Source organism: Phascolarctos cinereus, unplaced genomic scaffold (assembly GCF_003287225.1).
Source record: "Phascolarctos cinereus isolate Bilbo 61053 unplaced genomic scaffold, phaCin_HiC Scaffold_1;HRSCAF=81, whole genome shotgun sequence".
NCBI classification, from domain to species: domain Eukaryota; kingdom Metazoa; phylum Chordata; class Mammalia; order Diprotodontia; family Phascolarctidae; genus Phascolarctos; species Phascolarctos cinereus.
The window spans coordinates 114,920,704-114,934,608 of NW_027555514.1; the positions used below are offsets into that span (position 1 = coordinate 114,920,704).

At 42.9% G+C, this 13,905-nt stretch overlaps 1 protein-coding gene across 7 annotated transcripts in view; it reads right to left on the reverse strand.

Moving 5' to 3' along the window:
• Positions 1 to 5,361: 5,361 nt before the first annotated feature.
• Positions 5,362 to 13,905, reverse strand: part of AHCYL2 (adenosylhomocysteinase like 2) — a 151,689-nt gene continuing 143,145 nt past the window's right edge. For 4 of the 7 annotated variants that reach the window (XM_021002269.2, XM_021002273.2, XM_021002272.2 and 1 more), the window contains 4 exons: positions 12,180 to 12,278; positions 10,448 to 10,516; positions 10,261 to 10,339; positions 8,836 to 8,960 (listed from right to left, as the gene is read on the reverse strand). In XM_021002269.2, the coding sequence (XP_020857928.1) occupies positions 8,836 to 8,960; positions 10,261 to 10,339; positions 10,448 to 10,516; positions 12,180 to 12,278 (372 nt within the window). Of the gene's footprint in view, positions 8,437 to 8,835; positions 8,961 to 10,260; positions 10,340 to 10,447; positions 10,517 to 12,179; positions 12,279 to 13,905 lie in introns of those variants that run through there. The other 3 variants (XM_021002267.2, XM_021002271.2, XM_021002270.2) reach the window with 1 other exon arrangement.

The following is a 13,905-nucleotide window of genomic DNA, read 5'->3' on the forward strand; positions in this document are numbered from 1 at the left end:
TACTCAATCTTGCCTAGATAGTGAATTTCCTTGAACTAAGCAAATTTAAGCAGAAGTTGTAAAGGAATTCTTGTAGAAAGAGGGTTGAGGGTTGAGCTATGAGATATTTAAGGTACCTTCCAATGCAGAGATTCTGATTCTAATTCATAAATCACATAGATCAAAGGAAGTGAGTGAGCGGTGATTTTCAAAGGAGGGGTGGTCATGCCATTTTGCTTTGGGTAATTGTATCTCTTAGAACTTAAAAAAAATAGACAAGAAACTAACACCTCCTCCTCCCCCAGAATCCTTCTCTGCCAATCCCTCCCACAAGTAGTATGGTAAATAATGAAAGAATGAAAAAAAAATTTATCAATATTTAGCATAGGCACTGTGCTAAAAAATCTCCTGAAATATAAATGCCAAAGGAGTAATAGTCCCTGCTTTAAAGGAGTTTACATTCTAACGGGGAAAATAATACATATAGGGGAATGGTGGACAAGGGAAAAAAGTTTTGGTTTTGGTCTGGATGGTCGATTATAGGGCAATATTGATTCATTACTGTACCCAAGAAGAAGAGGTGGAAAGTGAGGTAGGGGAAATGTAGAAGAGGATGTGTGTGTGGTGTGTGTGTGTATGATGTATGTGTGTATATATATATATTATATATATAACATGTAGTATGTATACATATATGTACATATGTATCGATGTGGCCTGGGGGGATAGCTGGATTGGATGTGGAAGTAAAAGCCTAGGACCCAACCCAATGTCTTTCTATGGGCCATGCCGTTGGAACAACAGTGACTCTTTCCCTCCTTCCCTCTCTTCCTTCCTCCTTTTTCCTCCAGAACAATGAAAGAATATAGATATAAGGGGGAGAGTGCTATCAAAGAACAGATAAGAGTTACCATCCCTGGGACACAACTATGTTCCCTTTCCCTGCTCCTTCTTTCCTTTCCCCCTTTTCCTTTTTTTCCCTCCCTCTCTTTTCTCTCCACACACCTTTCACAGACTAGGCTATGATTTCTAAGGAAGCACCAGGCTCAAGGCCAAAGCTTTGATTTTTGTCTTTTTTTTTTGTTAAATAAGTCAGATTCCAAGAGCCAAACTTTGCTTTACAATTCATTGTGAGGGAAAAAAGGGAGGGTGTTGAGGGACAGGACACAACCCACGCCTCACCCCACTCAATGTGAAAAACCTGCCACAGCACAACCCACGAGTGCCTCTTATTAAAGAACTAATTATTCTGCTTTCCTTCCCCCTCCCCCCATTTCTTCTGTTCTCCTGGGGCAAGAATGCTAGTGAGGATCGACAACTCCCAGAACTCCATTTTCTTCTTTACCTGATGAACTAATCAGCAGTGGGACAGAGATAGCAGAGTGAAATGGTCAATTCTAGTAACCTCTTTTCCTGCTTGCTCTAAGTGTCCTATTTCATAAATAGAAAGCACACCTAGTCTTCCTAGTGGAAAGAACACTGGACTTGGACGTTGGAAAGCCTGGGTTCTAGTCCCAGCTCTTCCACTAACTCACTGTGTGCAGTTACACAAGTTACTTTGCATCCCTACTACAGAGGAAAAGAGCTTTAGGGAACCTGGGTTCTAATCCCACCTTTGCTTACCTTGGACAAGTCACAGCCTCAATTGGGAAACATACGTTACTTTGTTTGTCCAGTGAGATTACACTAGATGACCTCAGCAGTCCCTTCTAGCTCTCGACACCAGAAAGCATCTCATGGCCTGTTTCTTCATTTGCTTATTTCTGTTTGGTTGTTGCAATAATGCCTTACTCTTTGTGACTCTATTTCTTGGCCAAGATACTGCAGCGGTTTGCCATTCCCTTCTCCAGCTCATTTTGCAGATGAAGAAACTGAGGCAAACAGGGTTAAGTGACTTGCCTAGGGTCACATGGCTAGTAAGTGTCTGAGGCCAGATTTGAACTCAGAACGATGAGCTTTCCTGACTCCAGGCCTGGTGGTCTATCCACTGGGCCACCTAGCTGCCCCTTTTCATTTGCTAAAGATGGACAACTGTACTTCCTAGGCCAACCCTCCTCATTTTTACAGTGGAGGAAACAGAATTAGGACTTGCCAAAGAACTTCATAAACATCAGAGTACCTAGGTACAAGGGCGGGGGGGGGGAGCTGGGGGAGCCCCAAATTATTGTAATGAAAACTGCTTTACAAAGTTCTTTAGAAACTAAGTTTTTCCATAAAGGTAGGTAAGAGCTCAGATTATGGGGCTTGGCCCTCAAATGCATGCCCATCTGCTCTTACTTATTACAGACCCAAGAGGCATGGTATTTATTATGCCAGGGAGGAGGAAGGAGAAAGGAAAGCTGGCCAGGACACAGCCTGGGGCTGGGAGAAGGGAAGAGAAGGCTAATTTGGGAAGCACTAATCTCCTGGCAGGCAGAACATTGACCACAAACTCTAGTTGTAGGGTGTTGGCTCAGTGTCAACATTTTTTTATTTTGCCAACAAAGGAGGTTCTGACACCAAGACATATCCGTGACCACAGCGGTGCCGCATATACATCTGGGGATTGAGCACATTCTCTGTCCAGCATCTGACTAATCTACTTTGCCAATCACATGCAACATTTTAGATGGATATTCCTACTAGATCAGGTCCTATAGCACAGGCATGAAGTCTTCATTATCAATGTACTCTAATGACCTTTACTACGAGCCTGCAGGTGCTTTCTAAATTACGTGGACATTTTTTAAAAATGTAGTATTTTCTTCTTCCCCAATCACATGTAAAAATTTTTAACATTCATTTTTTGAGTTCTAAATTCTCTCCTTTCCTCCCCCACACCATCGAGAAGGCAAGCAATGTGATATAGGTTGTACATGTCATGTAAAACATATTTCCATATTAATCATGTTGTAAAAGAAAACACTCTTCCCCCCAAAAAACCCCCCAAACTCAAGATGAATAAAGTAAAAGAAGTATGCTTCAATCTGTATTCAGTTGTTTGTCTGGGGACGAATACCATTTTCCATCATAAGCCCTTCAGAGATGTCTTGGATGATTATATTGCTAAGAATCGCAAAGCCATTCATAGCTGATCATCTTACAGTATTGCTATTACTTTGTACACAGTACATTTCACTTACATGGACATTTTCAAGACTGCTAGCCAGAGGTTAGGGTGTACAGTTGCTATAGTTCTGGAGGTTAGACATGGCTTTACTCAGTCTCATAAGTACTTTCGATTTAACTAGCTGAGATAATTGGCTCAGAGGTGGTTGGATTGGCATTTATAAAAGCTGCTTAAGGATAAAGCACAGAAGGTGCTGGAGTGACAGTTGTTAGAAATCAGAGATCCTGACTCCCAATCCCTATTGCCTACAGGATTTTCAATTTTTTCAGGGATGGACCCTGCTTCTAAGGTGAAGAAACATTTAGCCTGGAACAAAAAGTCTTGATTCAGGGAATCACCAAGGTGGTTAAGGATCCCAGTGGCCATCAAGTGCAAACCCTATGTGAATAAGAATTCAATCCACAATATTTCTAACTAACAGCCAACTAGTCTTTGCCTGAATACTTCCAGTGAGGGCAACTGTCATATTTCCATAAGTCTTTTTCTAGGTAAAACATCCCTAGTTCCCTCAACTGATTTTCATAGCATCAACTAGAGGTCCTTCAGCACCCTGGTTGCCTTCGTCCAGATTATCAATGTCATTCCTAAATTAGGGTGCCCAGAAGGGAACCATCAACCAATAAACGTTTATTAAGTGCCTACTGTGTGCCAAGCACGGTGTAAGTGCTAAAACACAAAATATTTCAGATGTCTGACTTGGGGAGAGTACACCTGCTCTGGTTCTAGACACTATGCTTATTAACATAGCCTAAAATCACACTAGCTTTTTAAACTGCCACATGTCACTCTGTTGAGAGGCAGAAACATAGTGGATAGAGATCTAGCCTCCATGCCAAGAGGACTTGTATTCAAATCTTGCCTCTGATACATACTGGCTGTGTGATCTTGGGCAAATCACAACCTCTCAGTGCTCCAGGAAATTCTTTATGCCTATCAGTTGCAGAAAAGGTGCCTTGGCAGGAAAGCTTCCCTTACCAATGAAATCACAGGTCCGATACCTATTCCCTATCAAAATGCTCACATTTAATTTTCAGTCCACTAAAACCTCCAGCTCTTTTTCTAAGAAAAAATTTTTTTGATTGATATCTCTTAGCTTTACATCAACCTAGATTTGCCCCTTTGCCCTTTCCCCTGCCCCCTTCAAGAGAACACCTTCCAGTTCTTTTTCAAGCAAATTGACATTCAGCCATGTCTTGCACCATCCAGCTCTAAATCTATGATGCCATAGTCTTTTTGGATGCTGTCATCAGATGTGTTAGCTATCCCTGCTAACTTTGTGTCATTTTTCTAACCGATGAATATGCTGCTTATTCCTTTACCCAAAGTCATTGATAAAAATGTGCATCCTCAAGTTCAGATTTCTTGGGAATTCTACTAAAGAATACCTTTCAAATTGACTTCAAATCATTTAGAATGCCACACAATCCAAACAGGGTATCCAGGAGAAAATGGACCAACAGTGTCAAAATCACATTTTGTTGTCACATCCTTTTTCCCGTCAGGGTAGTTTTGGAGGAGACCTTGAGTCTATCCCAGAATTAGTACAAACAGCCTAGTCTGTTCTATTGAGTGGCATACAGTCTGGGTAGAATTATGAAATGAGGAGAGGATTCAGGGATGAAGGTAACCATCTTGTGGGCATGGCGTGGAGCAAGTTAAGGGCTGACCACAAAAATATGCTCACTTTGACCAAACATCTGCTTCTACCTAGCTGAAAGAAGTAACAGGCAGGTAAGTTTATTATCTGGTACTGGTTTAGATAGAAAAATTCCTTGGATTTCTCCTACCCCTCTCCCTGATTCTTCCCACCAATGGGCTTCATTTCAATTCAAACTTTGTAAATTCCTACTATGTGTAAGGCACTGTGCTAAACCCTGGAGAAACAAAGATGAAAAAAATCACAGTCCTTTCCTTCAGGGAGATTACAATCTCCCTGAAAAAAAATGTGAGCAAGATCAAATTGTCAGCTGGGAAGCAGTGGTTTCCCTTCAGGCTTTATGGCCTAGGGATACTGGCTCTTTCCTTCTGGTTAGAAGGGCAATGCCCGACCTCCACACCCACAATTCTGAACTCCAAAGGATAAGGACAGAGAGGTGAGAAACAGGCAGGACCTCTAGGCTAAGTCAATTTGGTGTAACTGTTGATACAAGTATCAAGCCTTTTCATTTTCTACCCAGGTTCAGAGTTTTCCCCTCCCTTTCTGACTAGAGACCTCTCTCACCTGGATTAGATTGTTAGTTGACAGCAGTAGTGAATACACTCAGAGGACTAAATCGATTGATGAACATTTTATTTGTGTTTTGAGATTACAGAGTAGTTATTGCTGATCTAATACAATCACTCAGACATGAAGATTTCCAACAGTCTTTTGGAATGATAGGTCCTCAGATATTTTATTTCCTTTTAGTAGAATGACAATAAGAATTAGATGATTATTTTATGTGATATATAAGTGTATATATATATATATGTGTATATATATTGAATTCAGAATTGAATGACTTGTCCATGTATAATTTGCTGGTGTTGCCTATTTTCCTTTCCTAATTTTTTTAATTAAAAAGCTTTATGCAACAATGCATTTTGATTTCTTTTTAAAAATCACAACAGAGTTAATGCTGAGACAACCATAGGAGCATAGCAGCAATTCTGGATCTGTTGAGGGAGAAGCCAGCAGCGGAAAAAGCTTTATAGGAGTGTGTGGCTATGGAGAGCTGCGCTCAGAAGTGGGAGAGGGAGGTGGGGCATTCAGTTTTATTTTTCTTATTTAAAAAAAATATATAAATATCTACATGGAAGTTAAAATAAGGGCTAAGAATCAGTAAGTTCAATGATGAGAACAGCACCTCCGACATGCTGGAGCCAGACACAAAACAAGTAGTTCTTTCCCCTGTTCCCAGATGATTAGGCTGTGCACCTGAAGCAATGATCTGACAGGTCCCAAACTCAAAAGGTAGACAACAAAGGGTACTCCCAAATTCAAAACTAAGGGCACCTATTCCTGGATCCTGTCTTTGGATAATGGGCCAGAGCTCCAGGAGAAGTTAAGACAGGTTATCTAAAACTCAAACTACTCTGGGAGACAGCACTGGCCACTTAACTCGGGAACCCAGGGCACCCACCTTACTCCTCTAAAGCAGTATATAACACAATGGGCTTCTTTAACAAATGGGGTAGCCCATGATCTTTAAGTTCCAGGTACAGAGCTCCATAAAGAGTCAGGCCCTGGAGAACAGTAGGCTGGGGCTTCCGATTCAAGGGAACATCAGAGTCCAAGGTACCTAACTGATGGAATCTGCTTTGTCTGGGAGACCAGGGGACCAATAAGTACCCATGAAACATAGAAATGAGAAGAAGAGGAGGGGCATAATAGAGCAGGAGAGAAGGAATGGTCTAGACACTTATGATCTTCCTTAGAGGGAAGTGTAATAGGGTGCAGAGGGAACACCCTCAAGTACCAAAAGCACAAGTGGGATTTCTCCAACAATGGCTGATAGTACTCTAAAGGACCAGGGTTTGTGGATTAGAACTTAGCAAATATATTTTACTGAGGCAAATGGTTACTTATCTAAGCCTCTCCTCTCCATATCCCAAAGGTAAGGTCACTTCCAGGCTGGCCCTGAGGGTAAAAGAAGAAGACTAGGTAAGACCTGAAGGGGTAGAGTAGGGCAAGAGAATTCAGTTAGCATAGCCCTGGTAAACCTGGCCTGGGTCAAATCTGATCAGAAGGACCAGAAGCAGTCCAGATGATGTTCTAAAACCAAATGGTTTATGGTAGTTTTCAGGTAGGACTGAAGTTCCCGAGTAGTCAAAGATAGCTGGGGCTACCCTAGATCCAACATTAATCCTTGGAAGCTACCTGGTCTCTTTTCAAGACTCAGCCCAGTCCAGACCAGTGCCAGCACTAGGCACTTCCAGGGGAGAACCAAAGCTGAATCCACCAATGGAATGAGTTACAGAGTCCCAGGATGCTTATCTTAATAAATTCTACTTGACACTACTAGGGTTGCCCCAGAAACCACCTCTAGATGATAGACAATACAGGATTTTTAGATGTTAAGTGGGGGTTGGGGAAGGGAAAAGAGAAGGGAGAAGACAGGCAGAGATATTTCAGCAGAGAAGAAAGGACAAAAGTCAGACAACAGAGAAACTGGATCTTGGCTCCATCAATGGTAATGGCCATAGGGATAAATATTTGATGAAGTAAAACTAATCAAACTAGCTGTGATCCCCTGTACATATAAGCCCAGGGATACTTACAAAACAGCTCGGCCAGAAGGCAGGAATTCTTAGCCCCTTTAGAAGGTGTCCCAAATTTGCTAAGCTGCAGGCCTGAGAGTCTGTTTCATTTCTTGAACTCCAAACATACTTGAGTTGCCTAAGGAATACATATTCTTTCTTTGCTCAGTCTCAGAGGCAATTCTGGGCAGCAACAGCAAGATGGGGAGAAAGAGTCTTACAAATTCTCCTCCAAGATTATTCCAGTTTTGCCTAGAGGGGCTTCCTGAGATGCTATCCAGCCATACAGCATGAGAACAGAGTGACAGACCCTCGTGGATTTGGTTCCTACTTCCTGAACAGAGCTTTGGTTGAGTTGGAAAGCTGGTTTAAAAAAAAAAATCCAAGCAATACCAGAGCTGCTGAGAAAATCATGGAGGCACAGTCTCCTGAGAATCAACGTCCAAATGGCCATAAACATATAAGAAGGAGTCTTGGATAAGGAAGGGGACCCCCAGTAGAGGCAGGTACAGCTGAATATTTGTGGGGTTCACTGAAGCTGTCACCCTTCCCCCTCAATAGCTTTGTCAGAGAAGGCAGTGATAGTGCTGGCCAAGGCTGAGGCTCTGGGACCATGCTGATTGAGTGGCTTTCCAGAGGCCTCACCTGGGGAAGGATAAGAGGGTCAGTTACTGAAGATCTGTCACCAAACTCCCCCCAAAAAGCCCTAAGTGACAAAGACTCTGGAATCCCTGAATGGTAAAGGTACCCTAGACAACAGACACATGGCTGTCACAAAAACCTCAAAACTAATGGAGAATGATGCTGAAGATACAGAGGGTGGGATGGAGGGGGGAGTTCCCCACTCCCTTTCTTCCTTCTTCCCAGCCCATCCTCTGTGGCTCTCACAGCCCTCAGGGCAGTAACCACACCATGGGCTGAGGCTGAGGGCACAGGACTCTAGTTTTTAATAAATAAATAATCTAACACATGGTCTATGGGGCAAGCATGGCGGGTGGGTCTGACCAGGGAAGCAGCTTGCTGAGTTTTGTCCTGTACAGTAGAGGAGAAAAGAACTGGGGTCCTGTTCCTTAAAACATCTTCTGGCTTCAGTTACAGGAACTTAATATCTAGAGGGAAAAAGAAACAAGAGAAGATGAGGCTATCAGGTAGTGAGAGCAGTCTGCCTGTTTGAAGAAATGGGGAAGCAGAGACTTCCACAGAAACTAGATAAAAGGGTTCCTTCATAGTGACCCAAATCCTATCTGGGGAGTGGGAAATTGGCTGCTTGTTGTATCAGTAGAAATGATCCACTCTCCTCTATACAGAGAAATGGAGAGAGACCAGATATTTTGTACTGGGAGCATTACCAGCAGGGTGCCCCTCCACAGGGAAAGCCTTGATCAGTGCATGTTACAGGTGCCCCATTTAGGGGTCATCAAAGTCTAGCAGAGAAGGTTAAGAAGTGCCTCCTCCTTGCCCCCCCCAGGGGCTTCCCAAGGACCTCTCTCTACCCTAGGGAGCCCAAGTCACCTGTAGTAGTTCGGTTTGAAGGGTCCGTTCTTGTTGAGTCCCAGGTATTTGGCCTGCTCATCTGTCAGCTCTGTCAGGTGGGCATCAAAGGTGGGCAGATGAAGACTTGCCACATACTCATCTGGAACGGGCCCCAGAACCAGGGTGTGAGTTTGGACCTCTGCTCCCCAACCACCCTTTCCACTTCTGCTCTAGGGATATGAATACTATAGTTTCTGGGGCCAAGTGAATGATTCTCCTCCATACTGCGATAACATCCCTTACCCTCCTTACTCCTCACCCTTTTTCATCTTCCTTTTACTACTCCTCACATGGGAGCAGTACTTGGCTTTCAGACTCTACTCAAGCTTCCGATGCTACTAGTTAAGACATTTGTTCCTAATACTGACTGAGCGAACCATGGGAAGGTGCTGACATCTACAGAAATGGTGGAAATCAGGGAAATAACAAAGGGACTGAGTCAAGGAGCTTGAGGAGCCCAAGCCCAAACATCAGTCCTGCCCTGGGCTCAATGAATAGCTCTGGGTCATTTAGTGGCACTATGGGCCTGTTTCCCCTTTTGTTAAATCGAGGAAATGAATCTGGGGAGTTCTGGGAGGAAAAACCAAGAAAGATCAAGGCTCCAGTTGACTCTGCTCCAAGTTCCTCACTGCTCATGTTTCAGGTAGGACAGATCTACAAGTTTATATATGTTGTTCATGTCATTTCATACATTATTTGGTCACCCCAACCAGATCACAAACTCTGAGGACAGAGCCTTTGTCTTAGTTCTCTATCACTTCAGAGTACTCAAGATAGTAATATATTATCAACTAACTTATTGGCAACTGTTTGTAGAGACTGGTAGAGAAAAGCAAGACTATTTCTGGACTTACTCCTTCACTTATACCTCAGCAGCCTAGAAAAATACTGAATTTCTTTAGGTGCTTGAGAAAGGTCAGGTGCCTTTTAAAACTAAAATTTCTGTTTCTCCTACAGGAACACTGACAATCAGAAGGTGCTGAATTTCCTATATGGACTGAAGTTGGAGTTTGGGGGGTGGGAGGATGAGGTGTTTAGTCAGAAAGGGGTTTGATTTAGGGTGATCAGCAGCCCAGGGGGAAGGGAGCAAAGCAGAGATGACACTACAAGAATCACATACAGCTGGCCAGCATCTCCTTTTCCTCTCTCTTTAAGGCTGTTGCAATAGAAAATACTCTGCCTACCCCAAATCCTTCTACCTCCTCTGTTCCCTTCTCTGACACTATCATGGAGGCATACAATGAAGCATGGGGCATCTCAATGACCCAACTACAGCCCTGCTTGGCTCTAGCTCTCCTCTCGTCCATCCATGAAGAGGAGCTTGGCCACCCAGATACTGCTTCCTCTCTTCACTTGAGGCTGCTCTGTCCAGGGTTGTGCTGGATGGGGTTCATCCTTACCCATTTTCTTGGGCAGCAGGTAGACATCCTGTTTATAGCGTCCTTCAGGGGCATTGTAAAGCTCTATCAAAGCCAGAGCCTGGAAATAAAGCAGAGAGAAAGTGACTCCCTGACTACTCCCACCCAGCCTGGTATCCCCTCACCTACAATCCAGCAAGAAGACCACTCTTCACTCTGCTGGCCTCACCTGAGTAGTGGCAGTGATGGAGAGCACAAATGTAGGCACTGTTGAGCAGCTCAGGTTCAGCAGGCGGCCCTAGGGAGCAATGGAGACGTGCAAGTGTTGGGGCAACCTCCCTTACCTGCAGCTATATCTTTGAAGAGTGAAGGAAGGGCCAAGACAAGCCACAGACAAATATTTCACAACCATCTGAGCTGAGAGGAAGAGGAGTCGTGTTTGTAACCTGCCACAACACTTAGCATACCATGATGGGATAGAAACTAAAAAAAACCCAAAACCTACTTGTTGATTAATTTTTGTTTAGAAGCACTACTGAAGTAAATCTGGGCAGAGAAACAAAGGCAAGAGGGCTAGTATTTGGGTCATCCTGGACCAGCTTCCTCTTGGAGCTCCAGAGAATCTGGAAGGCTTTTTTCTTGAAAAGCTGCTTTCCTTCCATCTTCTTCCATTGTCTTGCTGAGTCTAAAGGGAGTCTGACCCATAGTCTGACTATAGATGATTGTAGAGAATGGATGCGCCAGAAAGCCCTTCCCGCCTCATCCTACTTTGTTCCCTAGGAAGCCTCACAACCTTTCTCCTTGACTCTGAGTCAGGAACAATTGCAATGCTTGCTTTTGTCTTCAAAATTGCTAGGTGGGCCTTCCTAAGCCAACTAGAAATAAGTCACCAGACAGGGAGTTGACGTCAAAGCAACATCAAAGGTACAGATTTAAATATTCTGTACTCCACTCATTTTGTGAAGAAAGAAAATAGGTAAAGCCTCCTTACAAACACCTTATTTTAGTTAGAAAGGTAGGATGAGATGAGGTTGGAGTAAGAGATGGAGAGCCCCCAAACTTCCATATTTCCAGATTTCTGAGTCTACAAATTTCAATGTTTTTAAATTTATTTTTTTTAAATGATAACAATAACAACAAGCACACAGAACTTAGGAAAATGAAAATGCAGGGAAATGGTTATCATATTCCTTGCTATTTCTCTGTTTCTTGCCTAGAGTATCCAGAGCAAACAGAATTCAGGACAGGCTGAAGGAGTAACAGTAAAGCAGCCAGGAGTCTAATGCTAGAGGGAAAAGGGGTCAAGAAGGTAAGAGGTAGAGCACTGGCCTGGAAATACAGAGGACAGAGATGAGAATGACACTAGGTTGGACAGGGCCCAAGATAAACCAATAAATATTTAACTAAACTTTCAGCATCCCTATATTGAATAGTGCTACAGGAGCAGGGGTGAGACACAAGATCAAGCCTGTAGTTTTCAAAACCTGCCTAGCGTAGCCTTGGTTACAGCCAGGAATATCTACCCTTCACATTCACCGAAACGATTTAAACCTTCCCACAAATGACATTATCACTTTGAGAGCATCTCACAAAGTAGCTTTGCTTTTATCCATCAGTTCTTTCTATGGCAATAGTCACCATCTGACTCAACCTGCAGAGTGACACAAGGAGACAAGATAACTGGTGAAATGTGGGGAACCAAAATAGGTTCTTAATTGCTGATTGAAAAGACCTTTCACAATTAGAAATACAAGTCATGGGTAAAGTAGTTAGATTTCTGACTTAAGAAACTGGCACCATGGAAAGGGTGAAAAGGAGGTAGTGGTCCTAGGGAAAACACTCTGTTCTTACATTTTGTCTTCATGGGGGTGGAAAAGAGTCACTGAAACTTTCTGCCAGTTCTAGCCCAGCTCTGATACCACTGTTCTGTCCCAGGGTTATAATCTTCCAGGCTTGCTTACCTCTGCCAATAACACTATTCTCTTTCCATCTGGCCAGATTACATGATCAACTTGAGATCTCACCCGCTCCCAGGTCAGTTCTGGGGTACGTAGACTTGCCTAGAACACATGCAGAAAATATCCTATTAGCATAGCGAGTCCCACCAGCAGGAATGGGGAGGTACAAGGTAAGGGAGCATTTCAAATTGCAAGCCGAAGGACACAACCACCATGCCAGATAGGGAGGACCTATTCTAGGCTGCTTGGGACTATTCTATTTCAGGAGATTAAATCTAGGCTCAGTGAGAGCTCACTCAGTTTATCACATCCCAATCAATACCAAGCCTCCACTCTCTTCTGAGCACAGTCTGAAGTGCTATGGAATACACAAAAGAAACCAGAGATATTGTTTCTGCCTCGAGGGAGCTTACAATTTAGTTGAAGACAGAATGCACGCACATGTGGGAAAAAACCCTTAAGAATACTTACAAGCGACATGCAAACAAGGTTAAATTAGTATAGTGCAGCCTGAATACATACATTCTGAGGGGACACAGAAGAAAGGGACTAAGTTAGGTGGAATTAGTTAGAGAAAGCAAGAATCCTACATATAGTATGCTGTGGCTCATGCCTCTGCCCCCATGTCCCATTATCCTAGGATCCAACTTTGAAGGGATGGTGGGTCCCCCTTTACTTTTATGTCGTGTGTGTGTGTGTGTGTGTGTGTGTGTATTACATAATACGTACACACACATATTCCACGACCTAACGTGTGGATAGGAGGCTGCCCTTAGAGAAACTACTCAATGATAGAGTAAAACTCTCTGCAGCTCATTCTCAATATCTGTATATTGTATATTCAGAGAATGAGGGGAAAAAAATCATTAGTTTATTAGTAGAAGCAATCAGTTCCAAATCCACTAGCACAGACTCAAGATAATACAATTTTCTTTTTCCAATTGTTTTGTACTGTCTTCCTCCTCTAAGACAAAGATGAAAACTGCCAAGGCAAAGGGAAGAGAGCTCTCTGTCCCAAAATACCCACCCATCCAGCAGCCAGGATATAAACGGCCTACCCTTACAAAAAACAGTCCAGGATTTTGGTCCATTTGATAGTTATAATTACCATAAGTAAAATTATATTTAGGACAACCCAAGGAGTAACAAACATGGAATTTATTATCCTGATGAGTTGTATAAAACAACAACGTATATTGATTTGAAAATAATTTGAATAAATGGATTATTAAAGGGAAAAAGAAGTAGTATGACATAGTGGATAGAGAGCCAGCCTTGCTTTAAGTTCTACCCCTGGCACACATTGGCTGTGTGACCCTGGGTAAGTCATTTAACTTCTCAGTGCTCCAAGTAACTCTTTAACACTCTAAGTTGCAGGGCAGCTGCTGCCTTACACTGGTAGAGGCACAATTTTGGCCCAAACAAAACAAAAATCAATAGCAAGTTAGAGACAAGTAGGCTACAACTGGGGCCACTGAGATCACCATGCTCAACCATGAGCTATCCCTTCCTGAGTGCCTGTTGATTGGTGCCTTGTTAAGTGCTCTGGAATGGCTTGAAAACTCTGGCATTTCATTTGTTGACAAATGCTTGCTTTCCTCCTAAACATTCTGTTACTGGTACTTTAGGGTCTCCAAGCTCCCCACTAGACTTTTAATCTTGCCCAGTTCTATATTTTACTTTATTTTTTTCATCTTTTATAAAATTTTTATTACAACCCAATGAGGCA